Genomic DNA, 20465 nt, shown 5'->3' on the forward strand with positions numbered 1-20465 from the left:
AAAACATATCCCAATCATAAGATCCAATCACTACCATAAGAAATAAAAGGAGACACATCATCCTATGTGCTGCTAACATGATTTTAACATTAAACTTTTACCATCTAAAGAAGTGTCTTCAAATGACAATCAGGTTCCCATTCTAATCTTGGCCAAAAGAATGGTCTTACACAAAGTCTGACAAAACTAAAAATCATTGTTTTACCCCAGTGCCCAGACTGTGGTCTTCAAATACCATCTCCCACTGAAAAATTTCAGAGCTTGTGAAAGAAGGGAATGATTCCAGGTCTGGGCCTGGAAATATCTTGCCATACTAGACATCAAGAAAATTCTCTGGGTGATGGGTATTAAGGAGGCACTTTTGTGATGAGCACTGGGTTCTATATGTAAGTAATGAATCACTAAATTCTACACCTAAAACCAGTTTTACCATATATGTTAACTTAGTAAATTTAAATAAAAACTTCCAATTAAAAGAAAAAAAATTCCCAAAGACAACTATAGTAAAAGGACTCAGGAACAAACAAGAGGAGGCTCCTGTATATGAGATTAATACTGATAGTAACTGCAAGGAGTTGAAACACAAACATGTTCAAGTCCATGAGTTTATAATAATGTGGGAAAGAGGGAGGGAAAAAGGGAGGGAAAGAAGGAGGAAGGGAGGCTGACTGATTGTAGTCACATCAGAGGGACGCCTGTGACCAACTCATTTTTTGAAAACCCAGAACTCAAGAGAAAGACAGGAAATTTCCCTTGCCTTTGCAAACTCTATACCACTGAATAAATAACCAAATACTAGATGAGCCAAATTTCTGTCTACAAATGTAACTAATAAAATGAAGAATGACAAAATATCATTATGCAATCTTAAATAAATTAATATACTAAACTATAGTTTCTCAATTTTGATTTTATTGTTGTTTGGGGCCAGATAATTCCTTGTGAGTGCAGTCTTAGGCACCACAGGAGCTGAGCAGCATCCCTGGCCTCTACCAACTAGATGCCTAGTTGAGAAAACCAAAAATGTCTCCAGATTGACAAATGTCCCCTCAAGGGCAATTATCCCTGGCTGAGAACCACTCACCCACACATTGCACACCAGTGGTTAGCGAACTTAACAAAAAACAACCCAACATTATATGCCTCCTTGAGAGAATGTATCACCACCCACAAAGCAGTCTTGCCTCTCCCTAGCCAGCAACAACAAATCAAAATCTGATCAAACCTCTAGATCTGATTTTAGGATATACGAAACAAGAAAAGTTAAACACCACCACAAAAAGATGCAATCAGCAAAATCTAGTCTATGGGTTAAAGTCTGTAAGAAAAAGCCAGCTTCTTCAACAAACAATTTGCAAGAGAAAAACAGAGAGGGAACCTACAGATTAAAGAGATTCCGGACCCATATCATCCAATAGCAGTATGTAGGCTTTATTTGAATCTCAACTGAAACAAACTGCAAAACAAATGGCATCTGAGACAAATTTGAATGCTGCCTGAATAGTTTGATATTAAATGATACCTTAAGCTAATTTTAAAGGCTTGATGAATAGTACAGTCATTAAATTATTTTTCCTTTTTTTAAAGTTACCTTTGAATGATATATACCAAAATAGTTACAGACAAAATTATATTACGTATGGGTTTGTCTTAATACGCAAAATGAAAAGTGGTGAGGGTTAGATAAAAGAAGGTTAACAATAAACTGGTAACTTAAAGCTGGTCAGGGGTTAACAGGCTCACTGTACCTTTGTAACTGGTTGAAGTTTTTTCAAATAAAATGTTTTTAAAAAATCATTATCTTTAACACTTATTCCTTACCATTTAAATAGGTAATAACTACACCACAAGCCCAAGTAGTTCTATTAGCAGAAATACATTCTGCAGCTAGTTCATCTAGGCTCAGAGGCAGATCGTGTCTGGAAGTACTTTGAAATTACTGAACAGACCTTAGGTTACTAATAATACCTGCTCTGAAAAGGTTCCAGGGCCAAACTATTTCTGTTCATGCTCCACGGTATGGGACTCCAGAAATTCCACTCAGTATTTACTCAAGCCCTTTAGCAGATCCAAAACCACTTTCTTGGATTACTAGTCTCCTCTATGGGGTACTTGAAACAGCTAGGCACTACTATCATAGCCATATCACTTCCATCAACTTCTGGTCTGGCTTTTTCCTCTTCATCAACAATATCAAGTACTTGCGTTCCAGCCTTTTTCACAGTTAGCCTCTCAAACTGTCTGCTACACAGAGTATAACAGAAGTCCAGGTAAAAAGCCAGTTCGTACTACGTTTATTAAGGAATTATAAAAGCTGACGTAAAACTCCAAGCGAGGAAATATGCAAGTGTGCTTTTCAAGTAAGTCAATCCTTATTCCATTCAGTTTTACTTTGGGGAACAGATCCAAAGGAAACAAAAACAGTACATCAAAGAGATACTGGCATCCCCATGTTCACTGCAATATTATTTACAACAGTCAAAACATGAAAACAACCTAAATGGCTACTGACTGATGAGTGGAATAGAGCAGTTGTGATATATATGGGGGGAGAGGGAGGGAGAGGAATAAAATGGAATATCATTCAGTCACAAGAAAGGAAATCCTGCCATCTGTGACAGTACGGATGGACCCTGAGGGCACTGTACTAAGTGAAGTCAGTCAGAGAAAGACAAATATTGTCTGATCTCACTTATATGTGGTATCTAAAAAACAAAAACAAAACAAACCTATGGACAAAGAGATCACATTTGTGGTTACCAGAGGCAGGGGGTAGGGAGATGGGGGATCTTGTTGAAGGTGGTCAAAAAGTATGATACTTCCAATTAAGAGACAAATTAAGTCCTGGGGATGTAATGCACAACATGATGACTATACCTAACACAGGTGTATGGTATATTTAAAAGTTAAGACAGTAAATCCCAAGAGATCTCATCACAAGGAAAAAAAACATTTTTTTTTCCTTTTTTGTATCTAAATGGCATAATGGATGTTAACTAAACTTATTATGGTAACCATTTCACAATATATGTATGTTAAGTCATTATGTTGTACACGTTGAACTTGTACAATACTATATGTCAACTATATCAATAAAACTGGGAAAAAAATAAAATATTAGTCAACCCAGACAATGTGCTATTTATGTTTTCTCAGTTCCAATACTAAGAGCTATGCAAGCTATGAGCTTTCTAGCAGCATTGGCAAAAGACAGAGTAGACTACAAATGGGAAGCATAAACATGCCACTGAACCCCCACTTTCCAGTAAGAATATATGCATTTACATTTTTTATTTTTGGCAAATACCTCAACATGCCTTTAAAAGGGCATTAAAAAACACAAATAATTTGACTGACACCTAGTTACCATTCAGGGACTCTTTCATTTCAGCTTATCCTAAAAGAGGAACACAATAATTGAGCCCATGTATAAATCTAATCTGGGAATTTACTTTTCAATAGGGCAAATGGCTTCCAGATCAAGGCAACAGTCATGTCACACTGTAACCTAACTGTACTCAACATTTCTATTTACCCACATTATTTTATATATTAAGTCACCAAAAGAAAAAACTCACTCAACTCAACTTTGTCTAGTCCCTCCTACAAATCACTGAAAAAGACTAAAATCTGAATTTAAGAAGGGGAATAGGGAAACTGACCACAACTCATCCTATACAATCACAGACGACTTTCCAAACTACACACATATATCTCTCAGTCCTCCAAACTGTATCTGCCTCACATCAACCCAAAAGCAACACAAAAATTACTTACTAAGAAATAAAATCATATGGATTTTGACCAAAATCAATAGTAAGTAAAATACCTGGCAATAGCCAAACTTGGGAATAAACTGCTTGTTCATGTAAATTACATCTTTTATCCCCAGATTGCTGGTATACAGTTGTCAAAAAGGAGTTTATGTCTATTATTTAATTATATTTACGCATATATATGTCTCACTCTAACGAACTTGAAGTGGTTTAAAAAGTGGCAAAAATTGGGGAGAATTAACTGATTCTTCTCCATCATGCAGATTGTATCTAAAAGCATTTTTCTTCTTGAATGGACAAAATGTTCTAAAATGAAAAAAGCGTCTCAAGTTTTTTAAAAACTTAAATAAAGCACTGAATCTTATAAAGTAGAAGAGCATCATTACACAACCCAAAAAGGCCAAAAAGAGAAGCAAAATTCATCGCAAAGTAAACGAGAACTTAACAGCCTCCAATCTTCTTACATTTTCCTACTTACCAATTTATCATTTTCATTGGGCATTTCAAATACACATCTCAATTTAGAATCCATTAATTCATCAGGTTTTGCCTCTTTCCACTACAAACAAACAAAACCAAACATGAGACAGAGAAAGCACGACCATGACAAATAGGTTTCCCCTCAGGGACAACCGTAGCTGTCTGAAGCAGGGGCAGTCAGGAGGCACGGCTGCACCCTGATATTGATCACTCTGCCACTGTTATCAAGCAACGCCACAGAACTGTTTACAAAATCCTAAAGAAACCTACTATCGCCAGCATTCTTAGTAGTAGCATTTCTAAAGTGTTTCTAAGAAGTAGTATTTCTACTATTTCAAAATTCTTTCATTTTTGAAATTATCTGTATTAAACAGATTTACAAGTTTTTTTTTATTTTAAAAATTAGCTTTCTCAACTGAGAACTATACAAATCCATGGTTTAAAAAACATTCCCCAAAATAAATTCGGTTTCACATCTATACTTACCACAGCTTCCATATCTGAAGTGTTTGGTGGAGCAAAAATTGTTTGTACCATAAACTTGTGTTTACTCTTCTCATTGGGATCATAGTCAAAAGGCTGTAGCATTACTAAATAAGAAAAAAGGACACATTACTTTGTGTATTCTGAATGTGTTTGCTTCTTATCACTCCTATTACCTCATTCACTAATATGCCAATTTAAAGAAAACCAGAAAGAGTTCAAGAAACCTAATACTGGATTATTTGCAGTAAGGATCCAGAATCACCTTTATAGCTCCAACTATTTTAACAACCCACAAAATAAATAGCTATTTAAAAAATAAATATAAACCTATGATTGTCCCCTCTAAATTCAGGTTTGGGTAAATTTTCTAAATATTGCCGACATTAACTAGGATAATACCTGCAAACTCAGATTAAAATCTAGTAAATTATTTATTAAAACTAGGCATAAATATAAGGCTTCATTTTGGTATTTAGTGATAGTATCTTTTAGAATTAGCCAGGATATGCAAAGGAGAAATTAAAAGCTAACTTCAAAACTCCCAACCATTTGTTACCATTCTCATAAAACTAATTTCTGAGGGGTGCCTGGGTGGCTCAGCTGGTTAAGCGGCTGATTTCAGCTGAGGTCATGATCTCATGATTCACGAGTTCGAGTTCAAGTCCCACATCGGGCTCTGTACTGACAGCTCAGAGCCTGGAACCTGCTTCTCAGATTCTGTGTCACCCTTTCTCTCTGACTCCCCCGATCGCTCAGTCTCTCTCTCAAAAATAAATAAAAACATTAAAAAAAATTTTTAACTAATTTTTGAAAAATAGATTTTAAATAAACACCTACTCAGGAAGTCTAGCAATCTGTTTATATCTGATTCTAAAAAACAAGGTATACGAGGAAAAGGTATATACTCTCATGATTTCAAGAATTTTTCTTGAGTCCTAATTACAAATTCAAATATTTCTAAGCACTTAAGCTTTTCAGTAGCCTTTTAAAGGATTTTTAGAGGTTCCATATGATTATAACTGATGCCAAATTATGTAATATAAACTTAATAAATGGCTATAAGAATGGATCTACAGTTACACAAAATATGTATATGGTATTGTATAAAGTACTCCCCTGTTAACAGGTAAATTTCTTCTAAGATATACCTTCTATATATGTGTGTCAACACTTTCAAAAAAAAAAACAAATGCAATTAAACAATGGTGAGAAATACCAATCATATAAGAAAATTTACTCTAAGAAAATTATTTCTAAGGTGTATCTGAGAAGTCCATTAACTCCCATCATGGTTAAAAAAAAATCTTTAAAGGGCCAAATACATAGCAGAAAAAAACCACACAGGATGTCTCAGAATCCAGATAAAGCACAATAAATGTCCATTAATACCCTTCACTGAGCAATCACTGTAGGCTCATCACTAGGAATTGAAAAAACATGGTTGTGACTTAACGACAGTTATAGTCTAAGTTATTGCAGACCATACAGTAAGAGTTACATCATCCTAAAAATATAAATATATACACATATACACACATACATACATGAATACATCAATTGAAAGAAAAAAAAGAAATGAGTGTGTAGCACAGTCAGTCAATCAAGGAACAGTTGCTAGTGGAAGAACAGTTTGAGTGACTCCTTAAGGGAAGGCAATACACTAAAAATTCAAGAGCTAATTTCTCAGTGGACAAGATCTAAAGGCACACCATGGAAACAGTAACTAGTATGTCTAGAGTTTTTAATACAACAAGTGCCCAACACAAGGGGCTACGTGAGAGAAAGTGTTTTGAAAAGTACAGGCTGTTCCCTGAACGACACAGGGACTCAGAATGCCAACCCCCCATATGGCTGAAAATCCACATCCAACTTTTGGCTCCCCAAAAACTTAACTACTAATAGTCTACTGTTGACCAGAAGCCTTGCCAAGAACATAAACCGTGGATTAACGTTTATTTTGTATGCCGTATGTATTATGTATGTATTCTTACAATAAAGTAAGCTAGAGAAAAGAAAATATTATCAAGAAAATCAAAAAGAGAAAATGTATTTATAGTACTATACTGTCTTGACAGGGAAAAACCCACATGTAATTGGGCCTGCGCAACTCAAACTTTTCTTTAGAAACATTAATACAATGAACTGTAGCAATCTAGAACCCTCAAAGAAAAAGTCATTCTGAATAGTTTTATGGATTCCTAAGGATAAAACTGGTAGCACCAAAAAACTATTTTAAACTACATGGAGAGAAATAATTCTGTCTTCCAATTTAGCTAAAAGGCTTAAAGATTTAGAGAGCAACTTCCAGAATGAGTGTAGTCATTGTTTTAGCTTTTTTTCCATCTATCTTTCCCATCAGCTGACAACTTGGACAAACACCAACACATTCCTCCTCGGCTACCACATCATAAGATTCACTAAAAACATCTTTTCTAGAAGGACTTCTAGCTCTGAGTCTTTGAGTCTACATACTGAAAGAGGATTCAGTGTCACAAAGAACTCGGCAGTGTGTCCTTCACTGCCTTTGCAGTCAAGTTCTACTTCTAAGCACTCTCCATGGGCTTGCTATAGGCTGTCACTCTTTGCATAATTTGGTGTTTTTAATCTGCTGTGGACGTAAAAACCAGGCAACTGAGACACAATTATCTTAGGAATACTTATCAAGATCACACAAGCATGTTTTGTTTTTGTTTTTGTTTTTCTTCAAAAAAAAACATATACGTGGCTGGGTCATGCCCCCAGAGATTTTGAGGTGAGAGATGGGAGGTCCATGTGTATTCTTGTTCCATGTGTTATCGTGACATATAATGGGAAGCGAAATCTACTGCTAGTAAGGAAGAGTAAATGGTCTCCATGTGAAGCCTAAGAAGGTCCCCCATAATTAAGGTCCCCCATTCTCATACTTGTTTCCTATTTCTCAGCTATGTCAGGTAATACTGTTAAGGACAACTATCTTGGGAAGTCTGATGGAAGAAAGGAAGTTTATGGAGGGCATTAAGGATGACGCCAGCACAGACTCCACAGCAGAAGTAAGCAATCCATACAGAGAAGGAACCAAGCATACTCCCTGGATTACAAGTAAACACAAAAGGGAGTCATGAAACTAAACTGTTTGGCATTTACAATAAAAGGCAGAAACACTCATCTAATTTGATACAACCAGCAAAAAAGAGCCACTGTACATTTCTAAGATTCTGAATAATACTTGTACAGCTGCATGCAATATGTAACAATAGCTAGAGATCTGAAGAGAAGGATCGATCACAAAAATGATACACTATTTCAAAGATAAAATAGTAAGACCAGAGAATGTGGTAGTAAACTGTAGAAATAAAAGGTATAAAATTTTAAACTGAAAATAATTGCTTATAAATTGACCACAGACACCCCCAACCACAAGGTAAGGGTGAGAAATGTTAAACAGCTGGCATATAGTAAGGTAACAGAAGAACATAATTAAAGGCAAGCTAGAATAACTTAAAAACAATTTCTCTCCCTCCAGATGAAACTCTATTAATTAAGACCAAATTAAACATAACCATAAAAATGTCAGAATTTAATACTGTTCAAAATCAGAACATGATTTGCTACCTGAAACAGTCACCGTCAACCCTGGGTCAATAATTCCACTGTTGGGCCTCACACAGTACCGACGAGGTGCTGTAGTCTTCACTTTGAAACACACTTTTCTATCGGATGGATTTCGCAACTTAAGATTTGTAGTGACTACATCTGTGAAGGGGCCTGTAAGGTTTAAAAAACAAAAACAGAAAAAAAATTTAACTGGACTCACACTTATACGAAGCAGAATTCAAAATTCAATGTATACAATCTTAGTTTTATTTAAAGTATATAATGAAATCTGTGTGCCTAACTATATCAAAACACTAAAAGTACTTCTTTCCAGGTACTACACTTACAAGAGTTTTATTTTCTTCTTCTTTCCTTATTATATTTTACAAAATTTCTACACGAACATGTATTATTTCTATCAAATAAAAAGTATTCCAAACATTGTAATTTATGAAGTAAGCCCACAATTTTATTATACGTAGTGTGCTCTTACCACATTACTAAAAAGATCAGGTTTTTCCAGTGGTCTGCAAACCAGTGCCAGTCTTTAAATCCATTTACCAAGAAAACTGCAAAAATGTGTACATCTGAAGATACTACATCCAATGACAATAGTGCTCTTGCTTCACATCTCAATTAGGTTCAATTCATTCACTCATTCATCCATTCACTCACATATTTGTTAAGTATTTATTATGAGCACTGTGTCAAATGCTCTAAATACAAAGTTTTAAGTTTTGGTGATGTACCCAAACGTGAAATTATAAAACAAAGAATCCAGAAAGGTAATCCAGTCCTGCCTAAACTGAGTAAGTCCTAAACTACTAGAACCTCATTTTGTTAAAGGGGGAGGTAAAAGAAAGGTTGTGGCCATTTTTTACCTTGGCAAAAAAAAAAAACAAAAAAACTGTAGGGCATTATGTACATCAATTCAGACAATAAAATGAATACTTTTTCCATTGGGCATAGAAGATAAATTTAAAAAGTATGTCCCAAGAGGAAGCAATAACCACATAACTTATAACTAACACAAAAGCAATTTTAAATCATTTTCAAAGCAATCAGTTTTAAGTTATATTTTTTAATGTTTTTATTTATTTACTTACTTATTTAGAGAAATAGAGACCGAGCAGGGGAGGGGCAGAGAGAGAAGACAGAGAATCCCAAGCAGGCTCTAAGCTGTCAGTGCAGAGCCCAACACAGGACCAGAACTGACGAAACTGTGAGACCATGACCTGAGCCAAAATCAAGAGTGGATGCTCAACCAACTGAGCCATCCAGGCGCCCCATTAAGTTACATATTTTGAAAAGCAAAAAGGCTGAAATCAAAGACTACTATTACAAAGGCTATCTTTATTTAAGGAAACAAGAGTAAGCATGTCTTTTAAAACCTTATCATTCGGAGCCCAGAATGAGAAATTTTCAGCTCTACCAGGTAGTTTCCCATTTAGTTGAATACTGGAAAACCATCTAAGACAAAGGTTTGATGGGGAACGACAAATACAGTCAAATGAAAAGAGGCACTAGGAAGAGTGCAGGAGCAACTAGAGGAAAAGAAACAGACTTCAAAGTCAAGGCCATTAAAAGGTACTTATTTCAAGTACTAAGGAGTGAAATAATCTTATCCTATGCTTGAAGTTTTAAGTTATAAAATATTTTCTAACAAAGACTTAGAATCGGGAAGAGACAGAAATGAGAAAAGGTTAGCAGAAAACATAAAGACAGAGAAACAGTTAAAAAAAAAAATTAAAGAAAAAGTCATTTAAATCAACAGTTACATATGTCTTTTCTAAAAAAATATATATATATGAAGTATGATCTTTTAAACGGCTACCTTTAATTACATGATCAAATAAATCATTTAATTTGTATATTATCTTACTCCCTTTGATTCTTTAATTCTAAATGCTTGCATTTTTCAACAAGCAGCTAGTTAACAACCCCACCATACACTAGCAAAAGAGAGGTACAGGGGAATATTGCAATCTGTCCATTTTGCACTTGAACCCACAATACCATTGGCTAGCAACACAGTTTAAACTACTGATGAAACTAGGGGTCTTAAAGATATAGATTCCATTTCTTAATATTCTCAAAATTCATAAGTTACTACAGATATTTGAGAATACATAAATTTTTAAAGGACTATTTCAAGTAGGACTTTAACATTAGTAGTAAGCATGGCCAAAAAAACAATTTATTAGTAACATGACAAAAGAAACCTTTCACAAAACTTTAATTTTGAACAATCCTATACTTTTATAACATACGTAAGATTTTTTAAATGATCCCAATTTTAGAGGAAAACAACAATTTTCCAAAATAAGGTAAAATAACTTTTTTAATTTTTGAGAGTGTGTGCGCGTGTGCGCGCGCGCACACACACACACACACACACACACACACACACAAGGGGGCGGGGAGAGAGGGAGGGAGAGAGAGGGGGAGAGACAGAAAGAGAGAAAGAATATGAATGAATGAATGAATGAACGGACTATGAATCCCAAGCAGGCTCCACACCTCAGCGAGAAGCCTGAGGTGGGCTCAATCCCAGGACTGTGAGATAATGATCTGAGCCAAAATCAAGAGTCAGACGCTTAACCAATGGAGCTACCCAGGTGCCCAAAATAACTGACTTTTAAAACTGATTTAGAAAATGACCATGTATCAATTTTCATCAACATATGAACTCTGAAATAATACTGAAAATTTATATGCAAACTATCTAAAGATGAAGATAACAGCCCACCAAAAAGAAAAAAGCCCACCAATTTAAAACAAAGTTCTTAACTGGATATGTTAACCGTATGAGTAAAATGTGAAATTACGTACTTACAAACGAATAAGCCCACCTACCATATGAATTTGAAATTTTCTGCTCCACTGTGTCCCTATAACCAAGCATCTTAACAGTGCTCTCCCAGTAGAAATAACTCCCTGCAGATAGTTCAGAGTCTGAGCCCATTTTCCCCAGTTAAAATGGAAAATCAGCAGTTACTGATGAATGTTAGCATAAGAATGACCACATTTAACTGTTATAAGAGGTCTTGGAAAGAAACATCAGGTCCACTTTTGTGGGTCACAGAACCCTTTAAGAATGTGATGAAACCTATATACTACCCCAGAAAATAATACCAGAATATACCCCAGAAATACCAGAATAATACCCCAGAAAATAACGTGAGTGAAATGTTCACAAAAATTTTACATGGAATTTTTGGGGGGAATATGGGTGAGACAGGAAGATTAGGGTGGGGGGGGGGGGTGCTGGGGTGTATCATAGATCCCTGAGCCTACTGGTTAGAAAGACCTGATGAAATCCACCTTTACAGACCCTGAAAAATAGAGGAAAAGTTACATAATTTATTGTAAGCACTACAACCAAATCCTAAATCCAAGGGTGATTCTCCTCACGGGTATTTTTGTCTAACATCAGGACTGGGTGGGTGGTGCTACTGGTCGGGGGAGAAGAGGAATGAAGATCTTAGACATTCTGCAATGCCTGGGCAGTCCCATACAATGAAGTATATCATGCCCTCATCCGACCAAATTATCATATATTTCTTCAAATTATCAAATACGCCTTCAAATTCATATTGGAAAAAAAATCTCTTTTCCAGAAATAGATCTATTGTGTAAAAAAGGAAAAATTTGTTCTCCTTCCTCTTGAAAAGGTTACATTTACCATCACAGAAAATTATTCTACCAACAGTAATGCCACTCATGATACTTGAATCACCACAACACACTTGTTATCAGTCAGGAGACATTTGTAGGTGACATACCCGATTCTATCCTTATCCACAAATTTTCTTATTTTGCCCTTATTTCAAAATGTTAAAGAAAACCAGTCAGTCCAATTCAGGTAACTGTTGTATTCTCTTAAATCCAAACTTACTTGTTATTAGGAAGGTTACAAGTACCTGGCTAGTTCACTACGTCTTTTGTTATAGTCATGCCCAAACATTTACACTAAAAGGCATATTTCATTATAAATTTATTTTTTTAATTCTCTTTTAGGGTATAGTTAGGGTATTATATTAAAATTTTAATTTGGGGGCAACTGAATGGCTCAGATGGCTAAGCATCGACTTAAGGTCGGGTCATGACCTCACCGCTTACAGGTTCCAGCCTGCCTCAAGCTTGCTGCTGTCAGCATGGAGCCTGCTTCAGATCCTCTGTCCCCACCTGTCTCTATCCCTCTCCCACTCACACTCTCTCAAAAAAATAAACATTAAAAAAAAAACAAAACTTTAAAACTTTAATTTTTATGCTGGTAGGAAATGTTATATACGAATTTCATTTTGAGATAGTAAAGCAAGTATTAAAGAATATAAAATATACAAATGGGGTACTATGTCCAACAGGGTTAAAAACCACTGCATCACATCAGTAATCTGCTTGACTGACTGAAAACTTATCCTCTGCAATGCTTAAGTGGTTAAACCGGTAAGAAAAATAAGTAGGGGCACCTAGATGGCTCAGTGGTTGAGCGTCGGACACCAGTTCAGATCATGATCTCAGTTTGTGAGTTCAAGCCCCACTCCAGGCTTGCTGCTGTCAGTGCAGAACCCGCTTCAGATCTTCTGTTCCCCGCCCCTCTGTCCCTCCCCCACCTGTGTTCTCACTCTCAATAGATAAAACATCAAAAGAAAAGAGAAAGAAAAAGGAAAGAAAAGAAAAACAAGTAGAAGCACCTGGGTGGCTCAGTCAGTTAAGTGTCCAACTCTTGATTCGGCTCAGGTCATGATCTCACAGCGGTGAGATGGAGCTCTACCTCCGGGCTCCAAGCTAGGCGTGGAGCCTGCTTAAGATTCTTTCTCTCCCTCTCCCTCTCTCTCTCTCCCACCTCCCCTTCCCCCTGCACCTCCCCCACTTGCATGCACAGTTTGTGTGCTTACTCTCTGAAAGAAAGAAAGAGAGAAAGAGAGAAAGAGAGAAAGAGAGAAAGAAAGAAAGAAAGAAAGAAAGAAAGAAAGAAAGAAAAGAAAAAGAATTACCTTAAAGTCAGGATAGGGATCAACTTTGCAGGGAAAGAGATAGTAACTGGGACTGGGTACAAGGAAGGTTTTTAGAATAATAGCCAAGTTCTAGTTCTTGTCTTAGGCAGTGATTACATGGGTATTCACTTTTTGACAATTCTACAAACCATACATATTTTTCATTTATGCAAAACAATTTTTTTTAGAAAAGCCGATCCTTGATGTAACCTATAAAAAAAAACCTGAAAACAACAGTGAAAAGCAGTTTGGATGAGAAAGTGAACATCTGAAGCAATTTATGTAAAAACCAATATTCATGTTTTGAGGACTACTAAAAATCCCTGTATTGAGGAAAATCCTGTTAGGTGTCTAACGTAAATGCTTAGTTTAACATTTACAAACAATTACTAAAAGCATCCATTTTTTTTATTTTTTATTTTTTAAAATTGACATCCAAATTAGTTAGCATATGGTACAACAGTGATTTCAGGAGTAGATTCCTTAATGCCCCTTACCCATTTAGCCCATCCCCCCTTCCACAAACCCTCTAGCAATCCTCCATATTTATGAGTCTCTTCTGTTTTGTCCCCCTCCCTATTTTTATATTATTTTTGTGTCCCTTTCCTTATGTTCATCTGTTTTGTCTCTTAAAGTCCTCATATGAATGAAGTCATATGATTTTTGTCTTTCTCTGACTAATTTCACTTAGCATAATACCCTCCAGGTAGATTTCATTCTTTTTGATTGCTGAGTAATACTCCATTGTATATATACCACATTTTCTATATCTATTCATCCATCGATGGACATTTGGGCTCTTTCCGTACTTTGGCTACTGTTGCTAGTGCTGCTATAAACATGGGGGTGCATGTGTCCCTTTGAAACAGCACACCTGTATCCCATGGATAAATGCCTAGTAGTGCAATTGCTGGGTCGTAGGGTAGTTCTATTTTCAGTTTTTTGAGGAACCTCCATACTGTTTTCCAGAGTGCCTGCACCAGCTTCCACTGCCACCAACAATGCAAAAGAGATCCTCTTTCTCCGCATCCTCGCCAACATCTGTTGTTGCCTGAGTTGTTAATGTTAGCCATTCTGACAGGTGTAAGGTGGTATCTCATTGTGGTTTTGATTTTTATTTCCCTGATGATGAGTGATATTGATGAAAGCGTCCATTTTAAGATGACCTCATAGTATACTAGTCACGAATCACAGCTACCATACATACATCCTATGTTAGAGATGAAATTTTACTGTTTATATGTAAATTTCACTATTTATATTCCATATAAAACAAGAAAATTACACAAAATAGTTTACATTTATGTGTACTCATCAACTGGAAAAAAAAAAGCTACAGTCAAAATAACCCTACCTTTTACAATTACATGGGTTGTTTCCTCCTTTAGTCTCACTTTTAAGCAGCCACCACATTTTCTGTCACTAAGTATTCTAATTCCAACTACAATTGTTATTACTTACAATTGTTATTCCAACTACAATTGTTATTTTGTTATAGCCAAAATCCTATACCCAGAAACAAATTCTAAAAATCAGAAATGTAACACACACAAATATTGTCTCTATGTAAAAAAAACTCTGAACATAAATCTGTAAAAACCTGGAAGCTAAAATCTCAAAAATGTAGCGCAAGTTGAAGTCACCTCATCCAGAAGGAGGTCCCAAGTGGGAATGGCCTGCCTCCTTTACCTAAAAATATTTTTCCAGCATGAAATACCCTTTATACTCAGTATACCTAAAATGCTAGCATTCAGAGCAATGATTTCCTTCTAAATAGTGGGACCCTTATTCTCCAAACCCACAATCTTAAAAGGAACCCCAATAAGCTTAAAAAAGTACAACCACTCTGACTAAACAATTTTTTAAAATGTTGTCACCCATCCACATTTTGATACGAACTGCCATTGAAGTTTTCTTGATGAGTTTAGGTGCAAAGAAAAATGAGTTGTGGAAGAGAACAGTTGGCTTTTTCCCCAACACTGTATTGAAAATTTTCATACAAAGAAATTGAAATCATTGTAAACAATCATATACCCATTACCTAGATTCTACAATTAACATTTTGTTGTATTTACTTTTAAGACTTATCTATTTCATCTCTCTGCCCATCCATCTTATTTTTAATGCATTTCAAAATAAGCTGAAGACATCAGTACACTCACTTCTAAACACCTCAATATGCGTATCAATTTGAGTTCACTATTTGCTTACTCTGAAAAGAATCAAATTTTAATTCATGATAAGCAGTAGTACAGAGCATAGAGCATTTTAGAAATAGAAAAGGCCTCTGAGGGGCACCTGGGTGGCTCAGCTGGTTAAGCATCCAACTCAGCTCAGGCCATGATCTTGCAGTTCACGAGTTCAAGCCCCGCATCAGGCTCTGTGCTGACAGCTCAGAGCCTGAAGCCTGCTTCAGATTCTGTTGTCTCCTTCTCTCTATCCCTCCCCTGCTCATGCCCTCTCCCTCCCTCCCTCCCTCCCTGCCTCTCTCAAAAATAAATAAAAGCATTAAAAAAGAGAGAGAGAGAGAGAGAAGAAAAAGGAAAGACATGCCTCTGAGATGAAGCTTAAAATAAGCAGGCAACATACATGAACATTAATTCATGAACTCTGTGACTTCCATTTATTTATTTTTTTTTCCAATATATGAAATTTATTGTGTGACTTCCACTTAGATGACCTACTCAGAGGCCTATTAGGAGAGGAGTCTCTACTGGCCTCTAGCATTTCTACATGTTTTGCCAATAGGAGGCCCTGGGGCTTTCATCCAGACTATCTTCTCAGGGATGTCTTTAAATAGTGAACAGTCTTGGAAAACAATGTCTCCTTCCTAAGGAGAGAACAGGTTTGCTTACTGGCTAGTAAAATAGGTCTTCCTCTAAGAAAAAAGGTCAGGTAAGTTTCCATGTAGCCCATTAGGAAAGATTCAGGCTCCCTACGCTCAAGGGACAGTCTCACCTATGACACAGAACCACTATGGGAGCAGCATCTGCCTAAACTGAACCCGTGTGTTGCCCTTTGAGGAGGCAAAGGAAATTAACACAAATAAAAAGCTTGTGCTGTATGTAGTGTCATGAAGAATAAAGTCCTTTGTCTCTAAACCCGGGGATCACATATATCTTTTCTACCAATATTCATAAAATTGTAGTACACTCAATTTTTAGACCCTTTAGTTCTTGACAAGATCTTTCTGCGTTCTTGGCTATAAGGAACAGACTCAGTTAGCAGCCCCTGTATGATTAAAAACAGACAGTACAATGAACCAAAGCATGAATCTTGGAGGAGAAATATGACTGACCACACAATTCACACAATACATAGTCTATACCTCTCAATGGCACTTCTCACTTACTTTTTTATATACATGTCTTATCCAACAAAACTACAAGCTCCCCTAAAAAGAAACATTCACTTCCTCCTTGAATGAACTGAAGTAATTAACACAGACCTTAAGTCATAGTAGCTGTTCAATATTATTTGTTAAGTAAATACACACTGGAAGTATCGTTGGGACAGTCACATGAATTCTTTTTCATCAACATACAACAATGACAAAAATGTCAGAAATATGTATGTTCTGTTTCAAATGCTACGACTCTAGGTCTTCATAAGTCATTTATGTTGACCATTACATTTTTACTCCTTCATCCTTCCTTTATTGAAACAGAATAGGTAAAAATTCTAATAAGGAAAGCTGGATGCTCAGCTCAAACACATAAATAATTCTGCTGCAGCAAAGCAGGTGATGACTACACTTCATTCAATGTTTCCACAGGTTTTAGCAAATTAATAGCTATATCACTGATTAAACAGTTTTCCAGTTACATGAAGATGACACTGAGTACCTGTCATACTAAATTATGTATGTGAAGTAGATACAGTATAGTATACAGAATATCAATTAAGAATTTGCACAGTAATAGTAGCATGGCAGTAGTAACAGTAAAAATAGTGTTAACAACAAAAAAATTTTTATAACAGCTAGCCTTTATTGAGCCTTCACCCTGTATCAAGAACTCTGCATGAATTATGTCCCTCATAGGCTTTAGCAAGACACTTTATTATCCCCATTTTACAGATAACTTGCCTGCAACAAGTTAAAACACCTGTCATAAACTACAAAGCAGTGGAAGTTGATAGTCAAACCTGGTCTGATTCCAGAGCCTGAACTCTCATAAATTCTATATGTATTTTATGCAAACTACCTACCTACAATTGCTTCCTAATTCATAAGCATTCCAGGCAGATTTCTGCAGCAATAAAGCATGAAACTGCAGTCAAATCATTAATATATGATAATGATTTTTAAATGGATATATTTCCCTTGGTCCCACATACAGGTCAACAACTGAGTATTTCCTGAAATAAGTATCATAAATACTGAGAAAATATCCTATGTTTTTACATCCAAGAAAGCCCTATAACATTTTCTTTAGAATTTTTAAAAATGAAGTCACCTTAATTTATTTCATTTTCTATATTTTTTTTCAAACACATTGAAATCTCAGACTTGAATGTCGGGTCCACAAAGACTGGGTCTTTGTTCTGTTCTCTACCATATTCCAGCAGCTGTAAAAATCCCTGGCATAGAGGGTAGTGAATAAATACTATATTGTACAAATATTTTTGTCCAAATAAACAGAGTACTACTTTCTGGAAAACAAAATGACTCAATGCTATTCAAGAAGGTTTTAAAAACACTAAACATATTTTGTTATAAAGTTTCACTAACATTAATTATAAAAATATGGATCCTGACATTAATAATGTATCATGAATACATGATGAGAGTGCATCACAAAAAAATCTCCAAAATACACTGAATACAGAAGTGTGTAGCCATTCAAAAAAAAAAAATCAATTTTCCCATTCTAGGGTCTTAAAATCATAGTTAAAAGAATTCATCAATAAGCAGGAACCATGTCTTATTTCTCCTCTACCACTTTCAAATAATGTAGTAGTGTTCTGATCACACAGTTAAATACTCACTCATTACCTTCACATGGAAAAGCACCTAAGTAAAAAGTCAAAACATCTATTTTCTTTGTTCCTTTGGAAGCCTTTTGGAGAGGGAGGGGCTAGTTCCTGTCATCAATGGTGTACTATGACTTTCATAAAAACTGTAACACAGTACACTGGTTTTGAGGCTTAAGAGCTAAAACTATTAACCAGGTGATTGACCCCGACCAAATCACTTAACTTCTCCAGGACAGTCTAACCCCTGCAGTAGACAGGGGTCATTAGTAAACAGAATGACCTTCCAAGGCTCCTCTGGGCTTTAAAATTATGTAACATTACGGGGGCGCCTGGGTGGCTCAGTCGGTTAAGTGTCTGACTTCGGCTCAGAGCATGATCTCACGGTTCATGAGTTCAAGCCCTGCATCAGGCTCTGACAGCTCAGAGCCTGGAGCCCGCTTCGGATTCTGTGTCTCCAACTCTCTCTGCCCCTCCCCTGCTCATGCACTCTCTCTCTCTCAAAATTAAAAGTTAAAAAAAAATAAAGTGACATTATGATCAACTTCACCTACTGCCTATCTTCTACTCCATGGTAAAATGGCAGATAATTCAATCCTAAATTCTCACAGCCTTATTAACATTTTGCATAAAGTTATTGTAAACATTTTAGAAGTGTTTTTTCAGATCTTTTGATGCATAGGCTGTTCACTCTGACTTTAACAATCCCAGTGTCTTGAAAACAGGAAGGAGAGCATAAACAATAAATTATCTTTTCACAGAAATGAAGTATCCTTCTGATTTGTAACTTTATACAAATTATGTCCTTCCACTGTGTAACCATCTACTAAAGAAAAGATGCACACACACCTAAAAAATTATTTGAAAGAGAACATTTCTGTTCACGGCCAAACATGAAGGATGCACGCTACTTAATTTAACATCTTTATTAAAATAGAAGTGCTCCCTATCTGAAGAGTTTAGAAAAGTTTTTAAAGTCTAGATAAGTAAGATGGTAGGAAATAAAAGGAAAATGCATATTTGGAGAGAAATTAAAATAAATGTTTTTAGCACCATTTACAGATCTAAAATTCTTGAAAATATTTGTACTATGAGAATATAAGTATGCAGAATTATACACACAAAATATATAAAAAGAAATATATCAAATGTTAACAGAGGTTATTTCTAGGTGGTAAGATTGAGTAATTTTTATTTGCTTTACACTTTTCCATCCTTTTTCAATTCTCTACATTAAGCACTTATTTTATAATCAGATGGGACTTTTAAACATGTACACATATTAGTTTCATTTGTTCATAAAATCTTTTATTTGTAACGTGCTGGAGGAAAACTGAAAAGATTCAGAAAAACACATCTGAGGATTTCACTGTTATTGAAGTTTTTGGCAGTGGGAAAAGTACTCAGCAAACAAGACCAAGTGATTCATCTTCCCTGATAAGTTATAAAGGTAATTTTTTTAATAGAGAAAACAACTAAACAGGAAACAAAGATACCCTATACCTTTAAAAGTATGGTAGTCACTCCAATTCATGTCAGATTATCCAAGTACTAAAGTAAATATATATATATATATACACATATATATATAAACGGATATATGTATGTACATGGATATATATGGAAGCACAGAGCTACAAAATAAAAGCTGTAAAAATGCAGGCCCATAAGAAACCTAACAAATTGTATTGCAAGCTAAGTATTTTAAAGTCCTCTCATGTTAATTCTTTTTTAGTTAATATCTATTTGTAAAAATGGTAACTGAATTTAATCACACCCTTAAAAAGCTAAAATACACATTAACTACACTAGTTCATTTAAACCTGAATTTTAAAAACAGTACAAAATGTTCACGATTACTCTAGTTATAAGAACATTCCAAATGCCAGTGAAAAGCAGCCAGGCAAACTATGTCATATCAATGACAAGTCTTCAAAAACATCTATGTGAATGTTTTTCCCATAAAAATTTAAGACACTGGTTTTAGATTATTTTCATAAAGTGAAGTATGTGGACAATCATGAAGTTGAACATATTTTCACAAATTATGAAGTCCAATCTTGTTTAAGCAATGAATTTATTATGAAGAACAAAAATCACACTTAAGAGTTTATTATAAAGATATAAAGAGTCTCTAGGACACAGGAAATGAAGTATAGCTGGCCTCAAAAGAAGA

At 35.5% G+C, this 20465-nt stretch overlaps 1 protein-coding gene across 3 annotated transcripts in view; it reads right to left on the reverse strand.

Moving 5' to 3' along the window:
• Positions 1-20465, reverse strand: part of VAPA (VAMP associated protein A) — a 64279-nt gene that overhangs the window by 32414 nt on the left and 11400 nt on the right. For all 3 annotated transcript variants that reach the window (XM_042962586.1, XM_042962585.1, XM_042962587.1), the window contains exons 2-4: positions 8334-8486; positions 4743-4846; positions 4255-4335 (exon numbers count right to left, since the gene is read on the reverse strand). In XM_042962586.1, the coding sequence (XP_042818520.1) occupies positions 4255-4335; positions 4743-4846; positions 8334-8486 (338 nt within the window). The remainder of the gene's footprint in view (positions 1-4254; positions 4336-4742; positions 4847-8333; positions 8487-20465) is intronic.

Source organism: Panthera tigris, chromosome D3 (genome assembly GCF_018350195.1).
Source record: "Panthera tigris isolate Pti1 chromosome D3, P.tigris_Pti1_mat1.1, whole genome shotgun sequence".
Lineage (NCBI taxonomy): Eukaryota > Metazoa > Chordata > Mammalia > Carnivora > Felidae > Panthera > Panthera tigris.